We start from the raw sequence: 13,124 nt of genomic DNA, 5'->3' as shown, positions 1-13,124 counted from the left end.
TATTTTTTTTTAATTAAAGTGTAGTTGATTTACAGTATTGTATTAGTTTCAGGTGTACAACATAGTGATTGAGTCCTCCGTGTCTTTTTATAGCTTGATTGCTCATATCTTTTTATCACCAAATAATATTCCATTGTATGGCTGTACCACAGGGTGTTCATCCATTCACCTATTGAAGGACATCTTACTTGCAGGACATCCAATTTTTTGCAATTATGAGTAAAGCTGATATAAATATCTATGTGCAGTTTTTGATCTGGACATAAGGTTTCAGCTCATTTGGGTAAACCAGGGAGTGTAATTGCTGGATTGTATGGTCAAACTATGTTTAGCTTTGTAAGAAACTACCAGACTGTCTTCCAAAATAGCTAACGTTTTGCATTCCCACCAGCCATGAATCAGAAAGATAAAAAAGCCTTATCATTTTTAATGACTGCATACTTCATCTTCTTGCCTTACTGCGATATTTTCAAACCAAATCCAAGTTTTAGACACTTAGTCTGTTTTCTTTTTTCTTAAGTTTATATAACAGCGTATCAGTGAATAAGCTAACTGAATCTTTGTGCTCATCTATAAGTTTTACTTTATAATATAAAGTTCTAGGTGTGGAATTTCTAGGTCAAAGGATTTTGAGTATCCTTGAATATCCTTAAGGTTTTATATTGTCTCAAGAAAGCTTGTCTCAGTCATACTCTGTCCAGCAATGTGTGAGAATTCTGGTTTCTGGAACTCTCTCCAGTACTTGACATTATATCAGAGGATCTCCACGTGTTATTAAAAACTATAAAAACATCATTTAAGTAGATTCATGTTATGACATTGTGAAATATTCTATCCTGATTTTCTTAACTTTTTTTTAACATCTTTGTTGTTTCCACTTTATATTATTATAAATAGTGATTGCTCTGGGCCTAAATTTTTGTACAAAATATAAATTATTTCTTTTCATTTGTTTTTAGAGTGCTTTATTATTATTATTTTTTTTTTTGCGGTACGCGGGCCTCTCACTGTTGTGGCCTCTCCCGTTGCGGAGCACAGGCTCCGGACGTGCAGGCTCAGCGGCCATGGCTCACGGGCCCAGCCGCTCTGCGGCATGTGGGATCTTCCCGGACCGGGGCACGAACCCGTGTCCCCTGCATCGGCAGGCGGACTCTCAATCACTGCGCCACCAGGGAAGCCCCTAGAGTGCTTTATTAGTGTGTCTTTTTTTTTTTTTGAAAAGTAACATAATTTCTTTTTCACTATAACAAGTATTATTTAGTGACTAGATGCAAGTTTTGGAGTCTTCCATTTTCCTGAAAATTAAAACACAGTGGTATTTCATTTAATTACCTATTAAAAGGCTATTGGTAAGATTATATGAGCAAGAATATAAATTGCTATAACTTTTCATGAAAAAATTTGACAATATTTATCAAGAGCCTAAAACATATATATATATATATACACACAAGGACTATTGATAAGAGAACCAAACTGAAAACTGGAAGCCCAAATGCCCATCAACAATAGAATAGGCAACTAAACAGTGGTGTCTTCACACTGTGGAATATTATACAGCAATGAGGTTGAACAAGTTAGAGCCACTGGCTGGGTGGTATGAACAGGCCTCAGAAACATGCCAAAAAAAAAAAAAAAACCAGATCCAGAGGATGCATACTGTATGATTCCATCTGTGCAGAGTTTAGAGACTGGGGAAAGTGATCTGTACTGTCGGGTGAACAGGTAGACAGGTAGTGCTGTACTTGGCGTGGGTGGTGGGTAGTGATTAGAAAGGAGAACAGGGCCTTCTGGGGGGCTGCATTTATCTGTTTCTTGGTCTGGTGCTCATTATATGGTGCGTTCTGTGCCTGGAAATTCACTGTGCTGTATACTTAGGATGTGTATACTTTTCTATGTGTATATTATACTTCAAGATGGTTTAAAATACCTGTGTGTGCAAGGAAGCCCATCACGGGTTAATGTCCACTATCAAGAAATTCAACACCAACATGACAGTAGTCAAGGGGTAGATCATTATATTATGTTACATATATGTGATTATTCAGGCATCAAAATCACATTTTCAAAGAATATAAAGTATTAAAGGAAAGTGCTTATAATATAGTAAACTAAAAAAAAATATCAGGGGGCTTCCCTGGTGGCGCAGTGGTTGAGAGTCCGCCTGCCGACGCAGAGGACACGGGTTCGTGCCCCGGTCCGGGAAGATCCCACATGCCGCGGAGCGGCTGGGCCCGTGAGCCATGGCCGCTGAGCCTGCGCGTCCGGAGCCTGTGCTCCGCAACGGGAGAGGCCAAAACAGTGAGAGGCCCGCATACCACAAAAAAGAAAAAAATCAGGACTGAAATGTATAAATATAAAATGACTTACATTTTGTTTTCTTATTTAATTATTCATTATAATTCACTGGATGAAAGAACACCAGATGTTAGCTGGTTATCTCTTAATGGTAGAAATTAAAGGAGGATTTCCTTTTTTTCTACTTCCATACATTTATCCCATTTTGTACAATTGAGTATATTACTTTTTATGATTAGAATAAAATAGGTTATTTAAGAAAAGAGAGGAACACTTGCTGGGAAACGAGAAGCAAACCCAGCTGACCTCCTGCTTTCAGTCCGTTCTTTGTTTCCTCTAGAACTTCAGTATTAATAGCGGTTGAGGAGATGCCGGGGCCTTTAAGTGAATAAGCAGTTCGTTCCTTGAGGTTAATCTTGGAGACAGCCACATTTTTCTTTTTCGTGGTCTGTCATTTTGTATTAAAGGGACTAAGGCACTTTACAACTAGTATTTTGTAACAAAGTATAAGCATTTCAGGGTTTTTTGTTGTTTGTTTAATGTTGTGGCTCTTTATAGTAAAATGAAATGGTAGGGACAGTTTTAGAAATGATGCAAATGTATACTCTCAGTGGATAGTCTTGAATTTTGGCAAAAGTAACCAAAAAAAAAAAAAAAACCCAAGTGGTCACGAACCTTTAAAAACGAGCCTCTTCTCTGAAGATGTTGAGCTGCGACAGCGTCCTTGTGCAGCAGGGAGCAGACACTGCGTACCTTTGGATTAATAGTATGTCCGGCCACTTCCAGAAACTGCAGAGACATTTTCTTCATCTTGTCTCTCTATATTGTGGTCTTGACATTTTTGCAAAATAATGCATTTCATTTACCAAGTGACAATGATCTGATCGTCTGCAGTCGTGGAAAAAGCGATTTCCATGAGTTCACTTGTTTTATTCCAAGCATTTTACAGATATGGTAAATTACTGGCTTCATTCTTTCCTCAGTTACACATTAGCTTTTTTTTTTTTTTTTTCCAGTTAAAGCAAATTATAAAGCAAACCAGGAGAAGAAGAAAGATTATTTAAGAAAGGCCGACAACGTCAGGAGTTATAGGGCAGCTGCTCACAGAGCTCGGGCACTGAGTGTGTTGTGTTCACAGCACACACCTCGCTCGTGTACATGGTAGGACGTCAGTGTGGTTTTGAACCTGTGACCTTGTTTTGATCCGCACTCCTTCCTTGACTAGGAGACTACCTGGGCGGAGAAGCGTATTGGGCCGGTGGCCTGCACCTGTACACCCCGTTACCTTTCCGACCGGGCCAGGGCGGCTTTGGAGAGCTCTTCAGAACTCACTTCTTCCTCAACGCAGGAAACCTCTGCAACCTCAACTATGGTAAAACTTGGACTATTTAGCACCATTCGGCACAGCTGACCTTATGTTTAAAAGCACAGGACACAAGTGGGTGTCTGTGTCACATTTAGATTGCGTCGTCTCTTAAGAGTAGGCACTGTGCCTGCCTGAGACACCTGCAACACCTGATGTGCCCAGAGTGAAGCTGTTGGTCAAATGGCTAGAACATGCATAACGAATCGTCATCGGATGCTGCTTTGCAAAGAGAAACCTGTCTGTTTAGCAGACATTTCTCGAGCGGTGACTCTGTGCCAGTCATTATGGCCACAGAGCTGAGTGAGACCTGGTCTCTCCCCTAGGAGCTCAGGGCCGGGCGAGGCGCACAGATGTCCCGGCTTGGGGAGGTGTCTGGAAACCAAGGCTTGGAGTAGGGCTTCCTGGGCCGTCAGTGGTGGGCAAATGCCATTCTAGGCAAAGGGAACAGAACGTGCCAGGCCCAGAGAATTGAGAGGACCTGTGTTCTTCTGGGACGGTGAGGAAGTACGGTCCCCAGCCCTGTCTTGAGTTTGGGCCTAATCTCACTTCATGCATTCTCCTCAAGTATCTAGGCCTGGCTTAAAAGATGACCAGAGGCCACACAGAGGGGGAGAGCCAGGGCTGTCCAAGGACGTGTGCGGGGGACCATGTGCTATTGGTCACACCTCCTCTTCTCTCTCTTCAGGGGAGGGCCCCAGAGCTCACATTCGAAAGCTGGCTGAGTGCATCCGCTGGTCTTATGGCGCAGGGATCGTCCTCAGGCTGGGCAACATCGCGCGGCTGGAGCTGAACTACTGCGTCCCCATGGGCGTGCAGGGCGGAGACAGGTATGTGCTGGGAGGTTCTCTCCACAGGTACACGGCACTGTCTTGTCACTTCGTTTTGGACATAGTTAATCACCAGCGGCCTTTAAATTTCAAGACTTCAGGAGAAATTGAATAGTTAGCAAAAGAATGAAAACAGGGATTTTTGTCCATGGGGTTCTCCATACAGTTTGGAGGAAAGGCCGTGATGTGTTCCCGTCCCCCCACCTTATGCTGTTTGCACTTGTCATCAGGTAGAGGGAGCTCCTCTGGCGGCCTGGCTGGAGGTGGTGGCCGCCGTTTCGGGTCCTGCGCTGAGCAGAGTGAGGTGTTGCCGGTGGGGACTTTGCGGGCCGGGAGCCTGGAGGCTGGGTGGGCACAGCTCTGCTCGGGCCGCCGAAGACCTGCTTTCTGGCCCTTCTCCACCAGTCATTTTACTGAACAAGATCTGCTGAATATTCATGGATGAATATGGTACAAGGCCGATTACAGCTACAGAAATTAATTCTGTTTCTTCACGTATTTGGTATGCATTGTAGAAATTTCCAGAAGTCCAGAAGTATTGTCATGATAGTATGTAAATAATACCATGGACTGGGGGCTTAAACAGCAGACTTGTATCTCTCACCATCTGGAGGCTGCAAAGTCCAGGACCAGGGTGCCGGCAGGTTCGGTTCCGGGTCAAGGACCCTCTTCCCGGCTTGCAGACGGCGCCTTCTCACTGGGCTCTCACCTGAAGGGGGCAGAGAGCAGGCTCTCTGGTGTCTCTTCTTACAAGGACACCAGTTCCACCAAGGACCCCATCTTAATTAAGCTGCCTCATCTAAGGTGACTTAGTTACGTCCTCAAGGCCCCACCTCCAGATACTGTCACATGGCAGGGCTGGGGGGTGGGCGTTTAGTGCTTCAGCCTGTGAGGATTGGGGGACACGGACATTCTGCCGGTAACCTAGTGTTTCTGTACATTTCAGGACTCAGGGCTGTAGTTTTTTCTTCTCGGTGTTCTGTCTACATTCAGCTGTGATGCTGAGTCATAGCCAGGCTTCCAGCGTGAAGTTGTAGTTTGTGCTCGTTTAAGGAAGTGCTGTACCAGTCTTACTCCCCCTGTCTTCTGCTTCGGCGTGGTGGGTGATGGTGTTTTGAAGGGAAGCCGCATTAGGAGGCTTTTAACAAAGCTTTGTTCTTAGGTGCACGTCAGTGTCTGTCATCCAGATCCTCTGTGGCCGTCGCTTCAGGAGTCTGCCCTCCTCCGCTCTCCCTGGGAGGCTGGCTCGGCCCGGGGCCGCCGTGCCGCCCTTCCTCCCCGAGCCCCCACGGGTCTGCTGCTCTGACGACTGTTAATTCCCCTCCACGCCTTGCCTGCTCTCGGCACAGAGCAGAAGCCGAGAAAGGTCCCGTTGCCCAGGCTGAGCGTGCACTGGAGTCCAGCTGCACAGGCTCGGAGTGCAGCCTGGCTGCCCCGTGGCTGTGTGGCCCGGGGTGAGTTACTTAACCTCTCTGGGTCTCCGTTTTCACAACCGTAGGATGGATGCTAACGATAGTGATTACTTAGCAGTTTTGAGGGCTGAATGAATTAGCACACACGCAGCGTGTAGAGTGGTACCCAGCGTGCTGTCAGCAAAGCTGGTTATTTCTCGTGTTGCTGCTGCTGCTGCGCTCGCCCTGGCCAGCTGTTCACAAAGGAAGCGAACGGTGTGTGCGCGTCCCCCGCCGTCCGCAGCGGCACTGTGCGCGCCACATGACTGGCTGTGTTAGAGGCGTGCCGCAGATGGGGTGATGTGGCCTGACTTCAGGGATAGTGAAATGTGGGGAACTGTGCACCTTCCCTAGAGCAAGCTTTGTGCATTAGGTAACATCGTAGCTTCAGGAAATGAAGCTAACGTTGCAGGTCGCTTTCTGCAAAACCTTGTTCCCACCACAGGCATGGGCGTGGGGCTCCCTGGCGTAACAACCAGGTGCTAATTGAGTCCTTGCAGGGAGCGGCACCTGCACCAACACCGGGACCAGGTCAGATGGAGCCATCTAGGCCTGCGCTTCTCAAACCGTAATGTGCTTGGGTCTGGAGTGGGCTGCGCTGCGGGTGGGCTGCGCGGCCAGCCCCTGCCCTGTCCGTCCCTGGCTGTGTGACCTGGGCAAGCCCTGCTGGCTCTGGGCCTCCGGTCCTTCAGACTGGAAGGCGCTGCCGTCGTGTGGCTGCAGCATCATCGGAGGCCACTGGGTGTCGCTGTGCTCCCGGAATCCGGGTGCTGCTCTCGGAGCCCGGCTTCCGCTACCTGCCTCCCCGAATCTCTGCAGGGGGTGGAGTGGGTACGTTCACCACTCCACTCTGCTCTCTCTCTTCAGGTTAAATTTGAAAAATATGTGTCAGCCATTAATTTCAAATGTGGGTTCTGAAAGGAGGAAGCATGCTGTGCAGGGGATATTTAAAGACCAGAACATAAGGACGCTTCTCTGCCCCCCAGGCTGCTCTGTTCTGGGGTCCTGGTGGTTACAGCAGATGCTTCTCACGCGCAGTGTCCCTGAGTAGGGGGCTCGCCGTCACTCAGCGTATGGCTCGGTTTGAAGTTTTGTCATCAAAATTGGAATTTCGTGACGTTCGAGCGATCTTGCCAGGGTTTAATCTTCATTTCTAAAATGAAGCAGCTAACAGGATGGGGAGTTACATGTGTGCCAGGCATCCATAGGTCCCCCGCCCAGTGAGTGCAATCGCTTTGTAATTAGGATTTCAGATCTTTACAGAAATGAAAATCGCTTTGAAATATTTGGCGAGTTTTATACCGGAGGTGACGTGTGACACCGTTGTCTCTGCGCTCTGATGGCGAACGCTCTGTGTCTTACCGAGTGTGGTCCCTGGAAATGCGCTGGTGACTGAGGCAGCTGGCGGGGAGGGCAGTGCACAGTTAGTAACAGAGAAAGACCAGGCAGGGAGTCGTGGAGGGCTTCCCGGGGGAGGTGATAGCTCCAGGCCACAGAGCAGCTGGAGCCAAGGTATGCACGCATGGAATGCCTGTGGGCGCCAGCCTCTACCCTTCGCAGGAGCAGAAGTGAGGTGCAGGGCGGCCCTTGATGCAGGCGGGGCCTGAGTTCCGGTCACTCTTGTCCCCCACCCGTCTCTGCCCTCCAGCCTCTCTGGCCTTTTCCCTTAGGGCACACGCCAGCGCCCCTGAGTTCTGGCACTCGTCGGCCTGCTCCCTGCTGAATTCCCCGTGCTAGACCGGCACCTGGCGTTCCTGGGAGCTGGCTGGGGGAGGATGGGCGCCTGACGCTGGGGGACCCTGGTGTGGCCTTCAACGAGCCCTTGGCGCCGAGTCCGAGGCTGGCCGGGTGCAGGCAGGGAGCCTCCGGGTGGTGCTGGAGTGGCGCAGCTGGGCCGCCCTGAGACTGCCGGTGGGAGGGGGAGACTCGAGACTCGGGGCCTTTTCTGGGGCGCCTACTGGATTATAGGCATGTAGGCACACGGGACACAGAGCAGGAAGATGGGCGTTTGGTGAGGCTGTCTCCGTGCACCTGGCCTCTGCGACACTGTTTTGGATGTTTGTGGTGGGTATTTTTCCTGTGACACGTTTATATGGTCTCTGAACATAAACCTGTGCTTGTAAAGGTCTTTAACCTCTTTACAGTTGGAGTAGACGAGCCTTTATGGAATGCCTGCTTGTTTCTGAATCGTGTGAACCCAGGGCTTGACTTATTTTGATCTTGATCGAGCCTATTTTCAGACATTTTTCTAAACAGCGAATGCAGGCAGGGACTACTTTTATGGACCTAATGATATAAAAGGTAAAGACACCTCGTTTAGATCTGAGCAGACGAAGTTGTACAAACACAGCCATGGTTCTGACTGGATCTTTGCTTTTTAAGGACGATGGTGAGGTTACTCAGGGTCACACGGGGACTGTAGCTGTCCCTTCTGGTCAGGTGACTGCTGATATGGTTGATTAGTGAGCGCCCTTGACCCTGCAGAAGGTCAGTGACAACAGTTAAGGTTCTCTCTTTTGAGTCCCTTAATTGATCAGATAATTTCATTCCCACGCTGAAAAAGAAAAACTTTCTGCCAGTTTTCAGGTGCTGTAAGTTCTGAGATTGGGTGACAGCACAAGTGTTGTGACAGTAGAAACATTAGCTTTTCTCTGAATGAGGGGGCTGTTCTCTTCCAGTTTTCCTGGAAACTCTCCAGAACTTGCAAAACTGCTGTGTTCCGCAAACACTCCGTCAGCTGCTGGTTGGGATTCGGAACGTTTTTTCCCTGGAAGCTCATGCTTTCTGGTGTTCAGGTCCCGGGGTTAGGCCCTCTGTCCCGAGTACAGTACTGGCCCTGCCCCGAGCACAGCCAGCAGGTGGGCGGCACGGGAGTCCGTCCTCCACGGTGTGGGCTGCAGGGGGAGCGGTTCTCGGCCTGTTGGCGCACCAGCATCACTGTGGAGTCCCAGGAGTACAGCTGCCTGGGCTGCGGCCGGTGAGTCTCACCCTGCGTGCGGCCGGGGCTTGAACCAGGACGTCATGGAAACAGCAAGGCCTGCAGCAGGGCGTCCTCCGAGGCAGCTGAGGCAGCAGGGCCCGCGGGCGCGCTTGCGTTTGGGTCCAGAGTTCTGCTCTGAGGCTCCTGCCGTGACCGCAGCCATCTCCTCACTGCCCAGCCCGTTTGCTCATCTGAAAATGGGCTCAGTGATCTGTCTGCCGGTGAAAGAGCAGCACACTGAATGTAACCTGCACAGCGTCAGCGGGTAGCAGGTGTTGCAACCCACGTGCCCTCTTTGCATCCTCCCTTTCCTGGGAAAGGAGCAGGTTCTAAAGAGGCAGGTTAAACCCTTTGGGGCTGTGGGTTCTGCCATCCTCCCCACCCCCTCCTGGGCCTCCCTGTGTCCTGTGTTTTGCCAGGGGCCCTTCCACGGCCACGTCTCTGATCTCCTCTCTGCCCTGCGCTGTGCAGAAGGTGCCTCTTCTCTGGTAGCCTCAGAAATAAACACGAAGCTTTTCTTCCCACCCCAGGAGTTTTGTTTTCATGAATATGTCTCTCCCAGGTCCTCCTCTTGTCTAGTTTCCGGTTGGGTCAGGATTGGCGGGGAAACAGAGAGGAGTAGAGGAGGGAGCAGGGAAGGGGGATTCGTGTCTCCATTTTGTTCCCTTTTCCATCCTCCAAAGGCTGGTTCTCAAACCAGCAAAGGAGGGAGTGCCTGGGGACAGCTGGTGAAGCCGGGTAGCCGGGAGGGAGGAAAGAGGTGAGAGGCGGGCAGGAAGAGCCTGGCATTGCTTCTGAGACGTGCACGTTTCTGGAATTGTGCGAATGGCAGCGTGAGCAGAGCGGACCACAGAGTTGATTTCCTGCCTTAAAAACAACAAAAAAACAACAAAAAAAAACCAACAAAAAACTTCTTTTTTTAGGATCTGTGATGGCGTCCAGTTTGGAGCTGGGATACGGTTCCTGTAGCTGATGCAGAGCATCCCCTGTCCCCTCCAGCAGCAGCTCTGGGACTTGGGCAGCAGTGAGTCACTCGGTGCCACACACTTTGTCTCCAAATAAACACGTTTCATGTGATTCTTTGAATGCAGTCCTTGTGGGAAACCATGTCAATAAATTTTAAAGACAAATACTCAGATGCACTGTGGGTGTGATTTGCTTTCCACAGCCAGTGTGCCCCACGCCGGCTCTTCCTGAGGCCCAGGTCAAGTCACCCGCCGTGCGTTCTCTCACGTGTGCCCCGCCGCGGGGAGGGACATCAGATGTCTCCCGATTCCTCATCATCCCGCACTCTTCGGTTTGTTCCCATGAGTCAGAGGGATCGGCAGGGAGCTCGGAGGAGGCGCAGGCCCGCCGCTGGGGGGCGCGTGTGCTCTGGCTCCATGCCGGCTGATCCGAGGGGCCCGCATCAAAGGGGGCTGCAGTCGCAGGGTCACCTCCGTGTGTGTGAGCGCCCTGCGAGAAGGAAGCTGCGTGTAACGCCATGGACGGGGAGGCATAGAGGAAGAGTGTTCTCTGGAGGGAACAGCCGCATCATTTATAAAGATGCGTGAATCAGCTCCTGTCGCTGCCGTAGCAAAGCACTACACACCTAGAGGCGTAACTCGACACAGGGCAGTCACCTTGCAGTCTGGAGGCCAGGAGTCCAAAATGGGTCTCACTGGGCTGAAACCAGGGTGTCAGCAGGGCTGCGTTCCTTCTGGAGGTTCTAGGGGAGGATCTGCTTCCCAGCCTTCCCCAGCTTCCGGAGGTGCCCGTTCCTTGGCTCGTGGCCCCTTCCTGTATCTCAAAGCCAGCAGTTCAGCATCTTCCAGTCTCCCTCCGGATCTTTGCCTCTCGGTGCCATCTTGTGGGCCCTTGTGACTATATTGGGCCCACCTGGACACTCCAGGCTGATCTTATTTTAAGATCAGATGATTAGCAGCCTCAATTCTATCTGCAATCTTAATCCCCCCCTTGCCATATTACATAACATATTCACAGGTTCCAGGAATTAGAACGTGGACATCTTTGGGGGACTGTTATTCTGTCTGACACACCTAGTATCTCTCAAAGTAATATTTCAGGATATACTTTATTAGCCACATGAGAAAAAGAGTTCTAAAAATTTGAACCTCCTTTGAATTCTAAAAATGGTACCATATAAAAATGTCCAGGGGTGCCCGTGGTGCCCCAATAGGCCTTAGCTAGAGAGCTTACTGTTGGATATTTCCCCCCTCCCAGCTGGGACTGAGTCCACTTCACCTTCATCCTCCCATAACCTGGTTTATGTCTCTGCCGAGGGCGCTTGGGATTTCAGGAGCAACCCGAGTCCAAGGACCCACCTGCTCTCGGGCCTCCGAGGGCTGTCTCACCCTCACTGCCTGCATGAACTATAGGGATTTTGCAGAGAACATGTAAGGGGAAACAGTTTACCTTTCTTAATAGTTGGGAACCTGGGAAAATACACATTTTTCCCATGAGTTGTTTTATTGTTTCCAGTTTCACATTTATGCATTTGGCAAAACAAGAAACCCATGTTACAACGCTGTAATGTTCAGACTATAAGTTAAGAACAATAAAATCCAGATGACACAGTCTCTCAGACACCGTGACCTTGTGAATTCATCTCCTGCTGCGGTGGAGTATCCAAAAAGAAGTCATTTTTGAAAAGGTACATGTTTAATCAAGCAGGGCCAGGTTGCCCCAGGGCGCTGGCCCAGATCCATAATGAAAGCGCGTCAGGTCCGGCCGTCTGCCGTGTCGGGAGCCGGGTTTCAACGGCAAACACGCTCCCCAGGCTGCTCCTTTGCAAGGTGAAGTGCAAACAGTGGAGACACTGGGTAAAAATCAGGATTCTGTTCCTTCTCGGTGGTATTAAGTGGGCAGATAGGAGCAGAAAGCCAGGAGCCCTTCACAAAGTGCTTTCCATGAAAGACCAGAACCCAGGCGAGTTCACTGTGGGAGGTAACTTCATAGCTGCAGTTTTCTTTGTTTGCTTTTTTCATAGCTGCTGTTCTAGGGCATCTGGCGTCATAGAAAAGAAGCATGAAGAGCATCACAGACTCCTCCCCAAAGTACCACCCTGACTCAGTGAGGCTTTGCATCTTTTTTTTTTTTTTTTTGGCCGCACTGTGCGGCTTGGGGGATCTTAGTTCCCTAACCAGGGATCGAACCCAGGACCCAGCGGTGAAAGTGCGGAGTCCTAATCACCAGACCACCGGGGAATTCCCTTTGCATCTTAATTTATCTCTAAATACCTGAGCGTTTGGGATTAGAACAGAGTTCCATACTTGTCCAATCAGCCTTTCACTCCACTGTGCAAGGAATGGGCCCCGAAGCCTTCCGTGGCTTCATTCTGAAGGGGAACGCTGCCGTCTCCCTTGCTGGAAACCTACTGGGTCAGTCATCTTGCACTTGTAATAGAGGCTGACTTTAGCGAAGCTAATAGTCACAAAGCTCACGGAAGAAAACCCTCTGCGGTGGGTCTCGTCGCCCGTTATCATGAGCTTGTGGTGGTCTGTGTACACACACTCTGACCTTTTACAAGAGTTTTATCAGCCAAGTGCTCTCCGAGCAGTGCCATGAGCCACTCGTGTCCCCGTCTGTTGTCTGCAAGGCTTTTATGATCCAGTGAGGAAACAGGCTGTACTGCCAAGTGTCTCAGTTACTGGAACAAAGGACAGTCAAGCAGGCCCCGCTGATGAAGATCAGGCCACGCTTCCCCTTAGGTTGATTCCTGCAAAGGCCCTGCACTTCGACACCCTCCTCATACCCTGCAGCTCCCGAGGCTAAGAATTCTCTTTAATTTGTGCATTTGCTTTTTCTTTTTTAAAGACCAGATAAATTTACCTTTAGGATAACTAGATGTGCTCAAATGCACCGTATTTAAAGATCACCAAAGAGTGAGAATCCCCTGGTGGTCCAGTGGTTAAGACTCTGAGCTCCCACTGCAGGGGACGCGGGTTCGATCCCTGTTGGGGAATGAAGATCCCACATGCCGTGCAGCGTGGCAAAAAAAAAAAAGAAGAAAATATAAAAATAATAAAAAGATCACCAGGGGCTTCCCTGGTGGCGCAGTGGTTCAGAGTCCGCCTGCCAGTACAGGGGGCACGGGTTCGAGCCCTGATCCGGGAAGATCCCACATGCCATGGAGCAACTAAGCCCGTGCGCCACAACTACTGGGCCTGCACTCTAGAGCCCGCGAACCACAACTACTGAGC

At 49.9% G+C, this 13,124-nt stretch overlaps 1 protein-coding gene across 1 annotated transcript in view; it reads left to right on the top strand.

The window, feature by feature from the left end:
* SAMM50 (SAMM50 sorting and assembly machinery component) overlaps positions 1–10,057 on the top strand; it is a 32,299-nt gene extending 22,242 nt beyond the window's left edge. Inside the window, exons 13-15 of the mRNA XM_065887113.1 lie at positions 3,524–3,670; positions 4,350–4,491; positions 9,846–10,057. Coding sequence (XP_065743185.1) covers positions 3,524–3,670; positions 4,350–4,491; positions 9,846–9,891 — 335 coding nt within the window. The 3' untranslated portion in view covers positions 9,892–10,057. The remainder of the gene's footprint in view (positions 1–3,523; positions 3,671–4,349; positions 4,492–9,845) is intronic.
* The last annotated feature ends 3,067 nt before the right edge of the window (positions 10,058–13,124 follow it).

The sequence above is a fragment of the Phocoena phocoena genome, chromosome 11 (assembly GCF_963924675.1).
Source record: "Phocoena phocoena chromosome 11, mPhoPho1.1, whole genome shotgun sequence".
Taxonomy (NCBI): domain Eukaryota; kingdom Metazoa; phylum Chordata; class Mammalia; order Artiodactyla; family Phocoenidae; genus Phocoena; species Phocoena phocoena.
This window is presented reverse-complemented; position numbering and strand designations above follow the sequence as displayed.